This window comes from Rhinolophus sinicus, linkage group LG16 (assembly GCF_036562045.2).
Source record: "Rhinolophus sinicus isolate RSC01 linkage group LG16, ASM3656204v1, whole genome shotgun sequence".
Classification (NCBI taxonomy): domain Eukaryota; kingdom Metazoa; phylum Chordata; class Mammalia; order Chiroptera; family Rhinolophidae; genus Rhinolophus; species Rhinolophus sinicus.
Genome location: NC_133765.1, coordinates 24,428,648 through 24,441,521, shown reverse-complemented (window position 1 = coordinate 24,441,521; position 12,874 = coordinate 24,428,648). Strand labels below are relative to the sequence as shown.

Here is a 12,874-nt window from a genome sequence, read left to right as displayed (position 1 = left end):
TGTTTCTCCATCTCATTGACCTCAATTTCCTTATGTGTCTTATGTTTGCAGTGTTTACCTCACAAGCTCAAAGTGGGAGAGGATCAAGTGATAACTGGGAAAGCAGTTTATAAACTTTGGCAATACTCCCCCAAACTATCTACAGATTCAAGGCAATCCCTATGAAAATCCCAACAGCCATTTTTGCAGAAATGGAAAAGCTGATCTAGAAATTCATATAGAATATCAAGAGTCACCAAATAGCCAAAACAATCTCGAAAAACAAAATTGGAAGATTGACACTTCTCTACAGTGATCAAAATAACTTACTGGAATAAGGATATAGCTGAATACAATTGAGAGTCCATAAATAAGCCCATACGTCTGTGATCAATTGGTTTTCAAGAGGCTTCCAAGACTATTCAGTGGGGGAACAAGAGTCTCTTGAACAAATGGTCCTGGGGCAACTGCAAAGGAAGTTGTACCTTTACCTCACACCATATACACAAATTAACTCAAAATGGATTGGAGACCTAAATATAAGAGATATAACCATACAACGCTTGGAAGAAAACATAGGGGCAAATAGTCATAACCTACGTATGCATATGACACTAAATGCACAAAGCAACAACAAAATACATAAATTTGACTTCCTACAAATTTTAAACTTTTGCACACTATCTCAATAGGCCACTATCAAAAAAACAGAAAAGACAACCCAGAATGGGAGAAAATATGTGCAAATCATATATGTCACAAGAGTCTAGTATCTAGAATACAGAAAGAATTCATACAACTCACCAACAAAAAGACTATCCGATTGAAAGATGAGCAAAGGACTGGAATAGAACTTCTTCAAAGAAGTTGTACAAATGGCTCACCAGCATATGAAAAGCTGTTCAACATCATTACTCATTAAGGAAATGCAAATCGAAATCACAGTGAGAGACCATTTCTCACCCACTTGGATAACTATAGTTTAAAAAATAATAAGTTTTGGCAAGGATGTGGAAACATTAAAATCCGCATGCACTGCGGGTAGAAATGCAACATGGCACAGCAGTGTGGCAAAGAATTGAGGTCCCTCAGAATGGTAAACAGAGAGTTACCGTATGACCGGTGTCGTAGTTTGGGCTCCTGTAACTAAGTACCCTAGACTGGGTGGCTTAGGAACAACAGAAATGGATTTCTCGCCGTTCTGGTGGCTGGAAGTCCAAGATCAAGGCGAGAGTAGGTTCTGTGTCTGGTGAAGACTCACTTCCTGTTTCATAGACGAGCCTTCTTGCTGTGTCCACACATGGCAGAGGAGCAAGGGAACTTTCTGGAGTGTCTCTTTGAAGGCACTCATCCCATTCATGTGGGCCCCACCCTCATGACCTAATTACCTCCCAAAAGCATCACCTCCAAATACCATCACATGGGGGATTAGGTGTCAAGATATGAATTTGGGGTGGGGTGGGGGACAAACATTCAGTCTGTGGCACCCAGCAATTCCAGCCCGAGATATATACCCAAGTAAAAATATATGTCCGCACAAAAACCTCTACACAAATGTGCACAGCAGTGTATTCACAACAGCCAGAAGGTAGAAATAATCCAAATGTCCATCAGTTGAATGATAAACCGAATGTGGCCTACCCATACAGTGGAATATTAAACAGCCATAATAAGGAATGAAGTACTGATACATGCTACAACATGGATGAATATCAAAAATATTACAGCATATGAGAGAAGCCACAGTATATTACGGTATATGAAGGAAGACACAGTATATCACGGTATGTGAAAGAAGACACAAAGGCTACACATTGTATCATTCATTTACATGGAATGTCCAGGATAGGCAAACTCATAGAGACAGAAAGCAGATTAGTGGTTGCCAGGGGCTAGGGGGAGGGCAAAATGGGAAATAACTACTTAATGGGTATAGGGTTTCCTTTTGAGGTGAGAAAATGTTCTAGAAGTAGATAGTGGTGATGGTTTCACATACGGTGACTGTAATTAATGTCCCTGAATCATCCACTTTAAAATGGTGAATGTTATATGAATGCTACCATAATAAATTAAAAAACGGCTTGCTGATGGATGGAATGTGGGATGAGCGTGCGAGAGGGAAATCAAGACTCTTCTAGTTTCCTTTAGGGAGTAATGGACCGGGATGAGGCATGCAGCTTACTGTGTTCCAGTCCCCACTACCCCCTCTCTCCTCTTTGTCTAGGCATGCTCATTCCCACCCCAGGGCTTTGCACCTACTCTTCCGTGTGCCTGGAATGATCTTCCTCCAACTCTTGGCCTGACTGCCACCCTCTTCGTGCATGTCTCAGCCATGCTGTCACCTCCTCACACACCCTTCCCTCCGCCTGACTGGCTCCGTCTCATCTACTTGGGGTCCCCATCCTATGGGCATTCACTGTCACCACAACCAGTTTGCATTCTCCGTAGCATTGATCACAATCTCATATTGTATTAATTTGATCGCTTGCCTATTGTCTGTCTCGCCCTAACTCGAATGTTAACTCCATGAGAAAAATGATGTCATGTGACTTATCACATGGCGTGCTCTCAATAAAGACTTGTTGAGCTAATGAATACATGAATGAAACTTACCTGGGAAAAATCAGGGGGGAAAAATCTAGCCTCATTTAAGTGAAATCAAGGAAAGCAAAGGTGAGATTAGCAGTGACTATCTAAATATTTATAAGAGGAAGTGAGATTTATTTTTGCCTCAATTTTAGACTTGGAAATTTATTGTGGTGAGGTCTTTTCATCCATCCACCTGCTACCGACCAGGACCATCCATCAAAGGGAACTGTCCACCTTCCTCTTAATACTCCCTGGAACCTCCCACCTTCATGCCTTGCTCCATGGCTGTACAACCTCAGGGGCCACAGATCCTACTCACTGCGACCCAGGTGTTCCCAGGGCTCGGCAGCCAGTGAAGTGACATTCACATTAACCCAGCATTAGTACTCTCCACTTCGTCTGCTCACACAGCATCTCCATCCATCCTGTGAAAAGCTCCACGCTCCAATACCTGGGTGTCGCCAAAGAGGAGACTTATAAACTTACCTGTGGCTACAGTCTATCCTCTGTCTCCCATGTTGACTTTTCTCTGCTCTGGCTCCCTCTGGGGACCTGGGCAATGTCTGATGTCCGTAAGTCACCCCATGAGAGCCCCATGAGAGCCAATTTTAATGATTTAGGTGCCTGGCCTAGCATGAGGTCTCTGGATGTTCCCCAAATTTTCATTTCTGCATTTTATGCAGAGGTGACCCATCCCCACCGGCCGAACAGAAAATCATTAAATCTAATCAGTAAAATATTTTTCCCCTTTGGCAGATAAGCAATTGTCCAGCACCCCTTCTAGTAAAAATGACCACGGAAAGCAGGGCGAGACTTTGTTGGAAGAGGTCATCAAGAGGGTGCGGGTGTGACCACCTATGGACCCTCAAGCTGGACATGCGCTCATGCAGTCAGGCTGTTACTCAGCCTTCTTTGTTCTATTCGGGCCATCAACTGATTAGATGAGGCCCACCCACACCAGGGAGGAGACTCTGCTTTACTCAAATGTTAATCTCACCCAGATACACCCTGAGAGACACACCCAGAACAATGTATCACCACATATCTGGGCATCCTATGGCCCAGTCACAATGACACACAAAATAAACCATCACGGCAATGAAAGGTATCTGCTGCACGGGCCACGCACCACACAGTGAACTAGGATTTCTCTGAATAGAAAGTTGGTTCAGAGCCTTGGTTTGAATCCAGCCTCTCTCAAGTTCTAGCTGCATGTGTTTGGTTAAGCTATTTAACTTCTGTCAGCCTCCACTATAAAATGTAAATAATTGGAGGAACCTACACGATGGGTCTGTTTGGTGAATTGAGTGAGATAATATGTGGGAAATTGATAGCCCAGTGCCAGACATTTAAGGGCTCAACAAATTATAGCCGTCCTATTATGCTGTGAATGGTGAGGTCATGCTTTTGTCAGTTATCAATGGACTGCCTCTCATCTCCAAATTCAATCTTTAATGCTTGCTTCTTCTTAATAAGCTGGACTTTGTAAGCTTTTCTCATTCATACTGAGCAGGATGCCGAGCTTTCTCAGTTGAGGGCGCTGAAGGGACATTGCAGGAGAAAGGCTTTTCGTACCGGTTCTGGCTGCTGCTGCATTGGTCAGAGGGGTAGCCTAGGCAGTATGGATCAGATGATGGAATTGTCAGGCCCTGGGAAAGGCTCTGGGACACAGGAAAGTTTCCCTGCTCTGGCCTCAGCGCCAGACCCTCAGGGAGGGTCTCACTCTTTCCAAGCTGATCTTAGGTGATGGTGCCCCTAGAGGTAAGTGATCCAACTACAGCAAAGGGTGCCAAACTCCAGGTTCAGAAACAGAAGCACGCCCTGGTACCATCCATGCCCACCTTACTTTTGCTATTAAACCAAACACCATCAAGGCCTTTATCTTGGAAGAAAAGCTCCAGGTTTGCAAGGAAGGACCAGCACAGGTCAACTTCCCAGGCAGACCGTAGTGTTTGGCAGGGAAAGGAAAGATGTGGGTTTTGAAAAATGGCTCCCCAGAGTGAGGCTTGATCACCTTTTCTAAAGTACCCCAGTTACCTTAGGGGGGTAGTCCAGACGTAGAACCACTGGATCAATCTCTTGGGCCCTGAGGGCAGAATTCTGGCCGCTGCTCACTTGCTGCGGGAGCTTAGACAAAGCCTTCTCCATGACAAAAAGTCCTGGGGTCAATAAGATAGTGAGAGCAAAGCCCAAAGCCCTGAGTGCAGTGGCTGGCACATAGTAGGTCCTCAATATTTGGTTATAAGATACAGATATTATTATTCTTATTTTTGCTACCAAGTAACTGTTCTGCATTCTCTGGGCTCCTGGGAACTCACCATACACTCAATGAAGCTAGTGGCGAGGTGGGATTGTGATTGAGAAGCCCCTCCCCCAGCAAGGAGCAGGGGTGTGTCCCAAGCCAGACCAATTGGATGCTCTGTCCCTGCAATAGGAACCTGAAACAGGTGGTGCCCCTTTCACCTGAGTGGTGGCTCCGTAACCACGCTGTCTTTGCCAGGTGATTATTCCTAAGAATCTTCCTTTCCAGGTTCCCAGAGCTGCTTTGGTTTCACCCCGTTTCCCTGTTCCCCAGGCTCCCATGGACGCCGGGAATGCCTATTAGCCTTCCAGTTTATTCCCGTTTGTCTGAGTTAGCCAAAGTTGGCCTCTGTGGCTTATGGCCGAAGACCCTTGACACTGACAAATGGAAATAAGGGGTTCTGGATCCACTGCGGCAGGAAGAGGGCACACTCTGAGCTGTCCTCAGTCCTGAAAGGAGGACCGAATACTAAGGGGAGCTTGGGGGCAGGATGGCAAATCCTGAAAGTGGACTTCATGGTTTTACAGGACTTTAGCTGACCACTGTCCTCCGTGCTCATGTCATTCCAGCCCCACCGTCCTCCTTGCTACTTGTCACACTCACTAGGCACATTCCCACCCCAGGGCCTTTGCACTTTCTGTTCCCTTTGCCTGGAATGCTCCTCTTCCAGAAGCCCCCACAGCCTACTCCTTTTCCTCTTTGCTCAAATGTCACCTTCTCAGTGGGTACTTTCTCAACCACCCTACCTCAAAATGCAAACCACACCCATCTGGCCCTCCCTGTCTGACCCCTTATTTTTCTCCAGAATTTTCCAATTTACTATTTGATTTACTTATTTTGCCGTCTGTCTCCTAAGCTCCACAGGGCAGGGCTTTTTGTCCGTCTTGCTCACTTCAAGTATCCCCCGCACAGTAATCTGGCACATAGTAGGTGCTGGATAAATATCTGTTGACCTGAGTTGCATTCTGGGTAGATGCAGTCGGAAACTTCGTGGACCAAGCCTTGGTCCTGTAGAGGCCATTCATTGCCTGCCCAGCTCTGGAGAACCCTGCTAACAGGTGTCCCCCATTAGGGACTGGCTCCTGGGAGGACCCCAGTCTCCTCCTAATGACCGGCGTGCAGGGGGACGGTGGCCACTTAAAGCCTGGCCTCTCCTGCTTCCAGAGCCAGTATATCTTGTAAGACTTCCAGCAATAACAATAACAATCAAAAAATTAAAAATAGCGGCAGTCACCTTTCATGGGTGCTGCCCTTTTTCCCCTGGGCCTGTTAAGTGTTTTACATTCAGTATCTCATTTAAACATATGTTTCCCATGAGGTAATCATATTATACTCGTTTTAAAGATGAGAAAACTGAGGCTGGGAGAGTGTGCCCCACCATCTCCCGCCACTTCCTAGAGAGCCTGGCACGAAGCAGACATTGAGTAAATGATGCTGTCCTCCTCTGCCCCCATAAGGGGTGGGGCCTGGGGCGTTGGGCAGGAGAGTGGGGAGTTCATTGGGAGGTTGGGCGCTGCAGGTGCTGGAACGAGGGTGCGTGACTGGCTGCGAGGATCTTAGGCTCCGGGTGCTGCGGGGCCTGAGAGGCCCAGCGCCCGCTTTCCGGAGGGGCGGGGCCGCGCGCGCGGCGGGTCCTGACGTCACTCGGCGCTCGGTCCCGCCCCGCCGCGGCCGCAGCCGGGGAGCCGAGCAACCCGCAACCGCCACCGCTCAGGACTGTGAACGCCGCGCGCCCAGCCATGGCTTCAGGCCCCGGGGGTGAGGGGACGCTGGGCGCGGGGGCGGCGGGAGGGCAGCCCCGGGCCCTGGCTCTAGCTCTCGGCTAACCGGCGGCCCTCCCGTCTTGTCCCACAGAGGCGGAGACCCGGCAGAGGCTGCTGCGCACCGTCAAGAAGGAGGTAGGTGGCGGGGTGGGGGAGGGGGACGGGGCAGAGAGCGCGACCCTCAGCGGGAGGGGCAGCCGCAGCCCCCCGGGGAGAGGCTCAAAGGAGGGGTGGCCCCTGGCGGCGCGGCGGCCATCTCGGATGTGGGGCTCACCTGGGTTGGTACTTAACCTCCCGCAGGGCTGGAGGCAGGTGAGTTTGGGGGTGGGGGCCTCTGGATGTTTTTCTGCTGTGTGCATGGGCAGGTGCTGCGTGAGGGCCCTCCAGGTGTGGGGCACATCTGCTTGAGCAGGTGGGTGGGTCTCACTAAGATGAGACAGGCACCTCGGGGGCTGACAGGGCTTGGGGTGGGGGAGCTGGACGGGGCTGCAAAAGGAGGACCCGACTTCAGGAGAGGGGGAAGATTCCCTTTGGGGAAATAAAACCTACCCCCACCCCAATTCTCATTCCTGGGAGCCACCCTAGGAGCTCCCCGAGAGTCCCTGGTCAGCGGGGTACTCCATGTGTGGGCATACGCCCCTCCTCTTCTGGCCCTCGGGCCCCTTGTGGTCCACCCCACCCCACTCAGCACAGGAGTGAGAGAAACAGACAGGGTTCAGCTGCCCCTCTGCCCCTTCTCTCTCCCCGTCCAGTGGGGAGCCGGGTCTAGCCTTTCGAGTTAATAACCTATGATTTCCTGCAGAGGGGAAGAATCTAGTGATGGGTGCGTGGGGAAGCATTTAGATGCCTGGGCTGTGTGTGTGTGTGTGTGTGTGTGTGTGTGTGTGTGTGTAGATGCATGGACATGCCTGTGTGGGTGAGGACATGTGGCTGTAAGTGTGTGTATCTGAGAATGTCTGTGCCTCTGTCTGGAGAGATCTGTGTATCTTTACATATTGTGTGTACGTGTATCTGTGTGTCTGTGTAGCTGTGTTTGTCTGATGTTTATCTGTGTGATGCAGGAACGTGTGAATGAGTGAGATTGTGTGTGTGTGTGTGTGTGTGTACATGTATCCGAGCATGTGATGTGAGATGCATGAGTCTGTGTGTTGATGAGGGAGGCTGTGACAGTATATAGCTTGTCCACAGTATATAGCTGTCACCCACGTTCCTCAACCTGGGACCCCGTTGCTGCCGAGCTGCTATCTTGAGTCCTCAGCCTGAGACCTGGAATGGCCACAGACCTCGGGGGCTGGGCTGATTCCTGGGCCTCTGTGTGTGTTTGGGGTGCCAGCATCTGGTGTCTGCGCTGAGCACCAAGAAGCCCCTCAGGGAGTGTGGGGTGTGTCTGTGTGTATGCCTCTGTGTGTGGCATGTCCCATGTTGTTTCAAGAATCAGCTCCAGGGCTGATGGCACGTTCTGGCCTTTCTGAATAAAGAGAAATAGAGGATACATGGAATCCTCAGAAAGCTTCAGCCCTCACAGAGATAGACCCCTGTGGGGATCTGAAGAAAGCTCTGCTTAGACCTTTCTAACAAAATCTACAGACCAACAACATTCTGGTGACTGTTTAGTGGAGGGTGTATATAGACACCCCCCCCAGGTTAAAAACCTGCATTCTTTTTGTTCATGGTTTAACCAAACCATGTGCTCTCCTGATGTTTCACCTGGAATGGTTGTATTTTTAAGGAAATGGTTGGCTGGTTCCATTGAGGGAGTCTTGCAGGCAGAAGACCGTGTCAGTGAGGCATGTGGGGAGGGCTCCAACTAGGGCCCTGGTCCCAGCTCTGCCACCAGTTCCCTTGGTGCCCTGGACAAGTCCCTTTCCCTTTCAAGTTTCCACATCTAGAGAAGAAAACATTGTCCTTGGAGGTCTCATCATATCAGTCTAGCTTGGGTTATTGGCCAGGCTCTGGGGGACACTTTGCCCCTGGTGACCAGTGGTCTTCTTGCATCCACTCTCCTGGGAGCAGCAGAGTTGGGGGGCTCAGAATGAGCCCACCTCCTGCTCGGAGGGACCTCTTGGCATCCTGCTTGCTGCCTGAGGGCGACAGGGCAGCGTCTTGCAAGTTTGGACAAGGGGCCTCAAGCACCCATTGACCCTGGATCTGTAAATCAGAAGGTAGGACTTCACAGTCGCAAGGTGGTAGCTTTTCTAAATTCTCCGTTTCTTGGGGCACATTATTTTAGCAATCAGAGCTTCAATTTCCTGGGGGGGGGGCTACTCTGTGCCCTGTGCTGTGTGCACAGTAACTTGATGAGGTGAGTGAGGTTGTCCCCATTTTACAGATAAGGAAACTGAGGCTCAGAGAAAGCGTGCGTTGCTCAGGAGCACACAGCCAAGAAGGGACAGAGCTGGGGACTTACATAAGAGCCAGGTTCTGGACCCCATATGTCACAAACATGCCCTCCTTCCACATTTACACAGTGCTACAACCTTGGCATGTGTGGGTGGTGTAACTTCCATTGTACAGATGAGAAAACTGGCCCAGAGGGAGTTAGTGATGTTTCAAGGACGTAGACCAGTGAGGGGAACAAGTTCAAGTCTCTGTCTCCAAGTCCCCTTGTTCAGCATAGGTGCCCCTACAGGCATGGCGACAAGTCTGTGCCCCCCAAAGCAGATCTCTCTCTTTTCCTTCCTCTGCCCACCTCTTGGGGAGTATCTCCCCCCAATATCAGAGACCCAGCCTTCCCTGGAATGGTGAAGGGAATCTCTTTGCCTAAAAATCTGGGATCGGGTCAGGTCTTCCTTCTCCCCACCGTCTTGGTTCAGAGGAGCCCCAGCCCTGCCTGTCACAGCCCTGCCCAGAGGCGCCTTCCATCCTTCTTTCTGGAAGCGGTGGCTTAACAGTCAGTTTCTGTAGATAAGCCAGGCAGGTCTGCAAGCTTTGCCGGAGCCACTGAAGCCACAAAGGCCAGTAGGCGCTGTGGGGCTGGAAGCTCTGTCCAGTGCTGACGTGGGGAGCCAATGTGACCCAGCACCGTAAAGCTGGTGAAGAAGGAGCTTTGGGCTCACCAGAGCGGGCTTCAAGGGCCCGTGCACTTATTTAGAGAGGGGCGTCTGTGTGCCAGACATTGAGCTGGGCTCTGTGGATACAGCAGTGAACAAGCGAGGCCCTGCCCTGTGGGGGATGACGTTCCAGTTCTGTAGGACAGACCCTGACAGACATTCTGAGTGTAATTGAAAAGGGAATTGCAGGCTGAGCACTGAGCTCTGAAGGAGAGGCACTTGGCACCACAAGAACACATCACAGGGAGAAGTAACCACATGCAGGTGCTCAGGTAGGCTTCCCAGAGGAAGTGATGTTCAAGAAGGTAAGTGAAGGATGAGTAAGCCTTCTTGGTGAAGAAACAGAGGAAAAGCATTCCTGGCGGAGGGAACCACATAGGCAAAGCCTTTGTGCCTGGATGGAGCACCGCGAACTTGAGGAGTGGGAGGACTCAGAAGGGGCTGGAGTGCTGAGAGAAAGGAGAACAGTGGGGACAGAGCGCCCAATCCTATTATAGAAGCAGGGGGAGGGAGTGGGGCGGACGTGAGGAATATGGAAAGAAGAGGGGAGCGCTGACATTGATTGCTTGTAAATACCACAATCTTGGACAAGCACCCGACTTTGCCTCCACAAGTGTCTGCGTTTCAGTTTATTCACAATGGGGATGAAAATTACTCAACTGTCAGGATAAACCATGTGAAAACACCCACCATGTTAGTCTGAGCTTTTGCAGGGCAGGCATCTTGTTTTTTCCGTTCCCAGTGCCACCAAGGGAAAGCTGGAAACCGGGTGGCCTCAGCGTGGTTTCCCCTAGTTAAATGCAACTAGCTCTATCCTGGCTCCTTCCTGGCTCCCTTCACCCTCCCCTCCTTTGCCCTCCCTGCCTCCACCTCTTAATTTTGTTTTGGTTCCCACAGAGAGCGGGGACTGGCTTCCCGTTGCCATGACGACTGCCATTAAAGGAGCCAGCCACGTGACTCTGAGTTGATAACGGAAGCAAAGTGACTAACTGCCTTGTTTTCCTGCCTCCAGGCTCGGCCTGGGAGGCCTGTTAATTGGAGGGGAGGGCCGGGGGGGGGGGGTGCTTGCAGGCAGAAGGACAGACCCCAGGAAGGAGGCAGGCAGACTGACAGGAAGCTGTTTTAGCTCTAAATGTTAGAGCCGGTAAAAGGGCTGTCCTGGGGAGCCATAGTCACTGAGCAGAACTGGGCCTGTCTGGGAAGCAGAGCCTCCCAGCCCCTGGATGGCAGGTGACGGCGTGGGGGATGTGGGTGGGACATGCTAATAAGGTTGGCAGAAGGGCAGAGAAACAACTGACATTGCTACTAGGACCCCATGGTGCTTTCACGTTAACCCTGGGGTTCTTCATGAAGGTTCTTAATTTTTTTCCCCCCAGGTAGGGTTGCCGAATAATGTACAGGTCACACAATTAGAATTTCAGGTAATGAATCATTTTTTAGTTGAAGTGTGTATTGCCAAATCTGGCAGCCCTACCCCAGGGGACATTTGGCAATGTCTGGAGGCAGTTTGGGTTGTCACAACTGGAGTTGCTGCTGGCATCTAGTGGGAAGAGGGCACGGATGCTACTCAGCTTCCTGCAGCGCAGGCTGGCCCGCACTACAGAGAAGTAGCCAGCCTGTAATGGCGCTGCTGTCAAGGTTGAAAAGCCTCTGTGCTGGGCGCTGTCCCGAGTGTCCCCAAGCATCTCCTCCTCCACTCTTCAGGAGAACCCTAAGAGGGAGAGTCGTTACCTCCTTCCCTTGGTGGATGAGGAGCCAGAAGCGCAGGGACCTTACGCAGCTCCCGTTCAGGTCACAGAGGCAGCCATGGAGAAGCCGGGGTTCATATCCCCCCTGGCAGGATCTGCAGGGTGGCCTCAGGACCCAGATTCCCAGAGGGCGGTGGTAGGGAGCCATGAGCTTCAGCAGAGTCCCTGGCACTATGGCTTGGGGTTGGGGGTGTGTAGGGAAGGAGATGAGGCAGGAAAATTCCATTAGTTCTAGCTCGTGCGGGGCCGTGGACGCCAGGCTGCAGTGTTCGCTCCATCAGACAGTGGGGAGCTATAGATGGTTTATGAGCAAGGAGGGTCTTCTTTGGAGTTGTACTTCAGGAACTTTCGGTTCATAGCCGGGGCCAGCATGGACCCTTTCTGCCAGTTTTTAGAAGAAACTTCCTTCCTTCTGTTATCCCTTCCTCCTTTCCTTTCCCTCCTCTGCTCCTCCTTTCCTGACCTCTCTCCCTCCTTCCATTCCTTCCTCTTTTCCTTCCTTCCAAAATACTTATTGAGCCTCTACCATGTGCCAGACACTGTTCCAGGAACTACAGATTGAGCAGTGAGCCGAGCAACATCCCTGCTTACGTGCTGTTGTGAAGCATGCAGTCTACTTGGGAGACAGATAGATAAGCAATAAATGTGTATTAGAAGTGACACGTGCTATGAGGAAAAGAAAGGAAAGGGGGTGGAGAGTGCTGGGAAGGGCTCTCCAGAGGAGGTAGTCAGGGATGGTCTCTCTGATGGGGTAACATCGGAGTAGAGACCTGATGCAAAGGAGAGAGCCACGCAAACGTCTGCAGGAAGGGTGTGCCTGACAGAGGGAACAGCAGCTGCAAAGGCCTTGAACAGGGCACAGTGGCTACCAGGAGGCCAGTGAGGCTGGAGGGAAGTGAACATGAATGGAAGAGAAGGCCGATCGTCTCTCGCGAGCTTCAGCATTTACTCTGAGTGACATGGGATCTGTGGGAGGGATTTGAGCAAGGGGGTGGGGGGCAGGCCATGAGCTCATCTATTTTGTGGACTGCTCAGGCTGCAGGGTGAGCAATAAATGTAGGTGACACATTGGGGGGGGGGCTGTGTGCAAAGTCATTAGGTAAGAGAGTAAACGTCTGCCTTGTTCTCTGAGCTTTCAGTTCTTGGGCTGAAAGTCACAGCCCGCACACCCCCGCCGGACCAAGTAGGGGGTTCCAAAAATGCTTGGAGAATGAACTCAGACATTCTGGGCGGGATATTTTGGGGCTCTCATGCTGGCAGGGTTGACTCAGACAGTTTATGTGTCGTGCTTTCAAGCTTAAGACGGCAGAAATGTTCCTCATGAATAATCCAGCCATATCCGTCGCTGCATTTAGATGCTTTTTTCAGGTTTCTGACAATGTGACTTCCCAGGTAGTGATGGCTTGGGCTTCAGCCCCCTGGTTCCATGTGGTGAGGGTGGTA

The 12,874-nt window shown here is 50.7% G+C and overlaps 2 protein-coding genes across 3 annotated transcripts in view; one reads left to right on the top strand and one right to left on the bottom strand.

Annotated features, from left to right (window-relative positions):
- PIWIL3 (piwi like RNA-mediated gene silencing 3) overlaps window positions 1–4,716 on the bottom strand; it is a 39,325-nt gene extending 34,609 nt beyond the window's left edge. Inside the window, exon 1 of the mRNA XM_074321802.1 lies at window positions 4,606–4,716. Within this exon, the coding sequence (XP_074177903.1) occupies window positions 4,606–4,716 (111 nt within the window). The remainder of the gene's footprint in view (window positions 1–4,605) is intronic.
- Window positions 4,717–6,405: 1,689 nt separating this feature from the next.
- SGSM1 (small G protein signaling modulator 1) overlaps window positions 6,406–12,874 on the top strand; it is an 82,503-nt gene continuing 76,034 nt past the window's right edge. The window contains exons 1-2 of one of the 2 annotated variants that reach the window (XM_074321893.1): window positions 6,406–6,628; window positions 6,725–6,768. In XM_074321893.1, the coding sequence (XP_074177994.1) occupies window positions 6,610–6,628; window positions 6,725–6,768 (63 nt within the window). In that variant the 5' untranslated portion in view covers window positions 6,406–6,609. The remainder of the gene's footprint in view (window positions 6,629–6,724; window positions 6,769–12,874) is intronic. The other variant, XM_074321892.1, reaches the window with a different exon arrangement.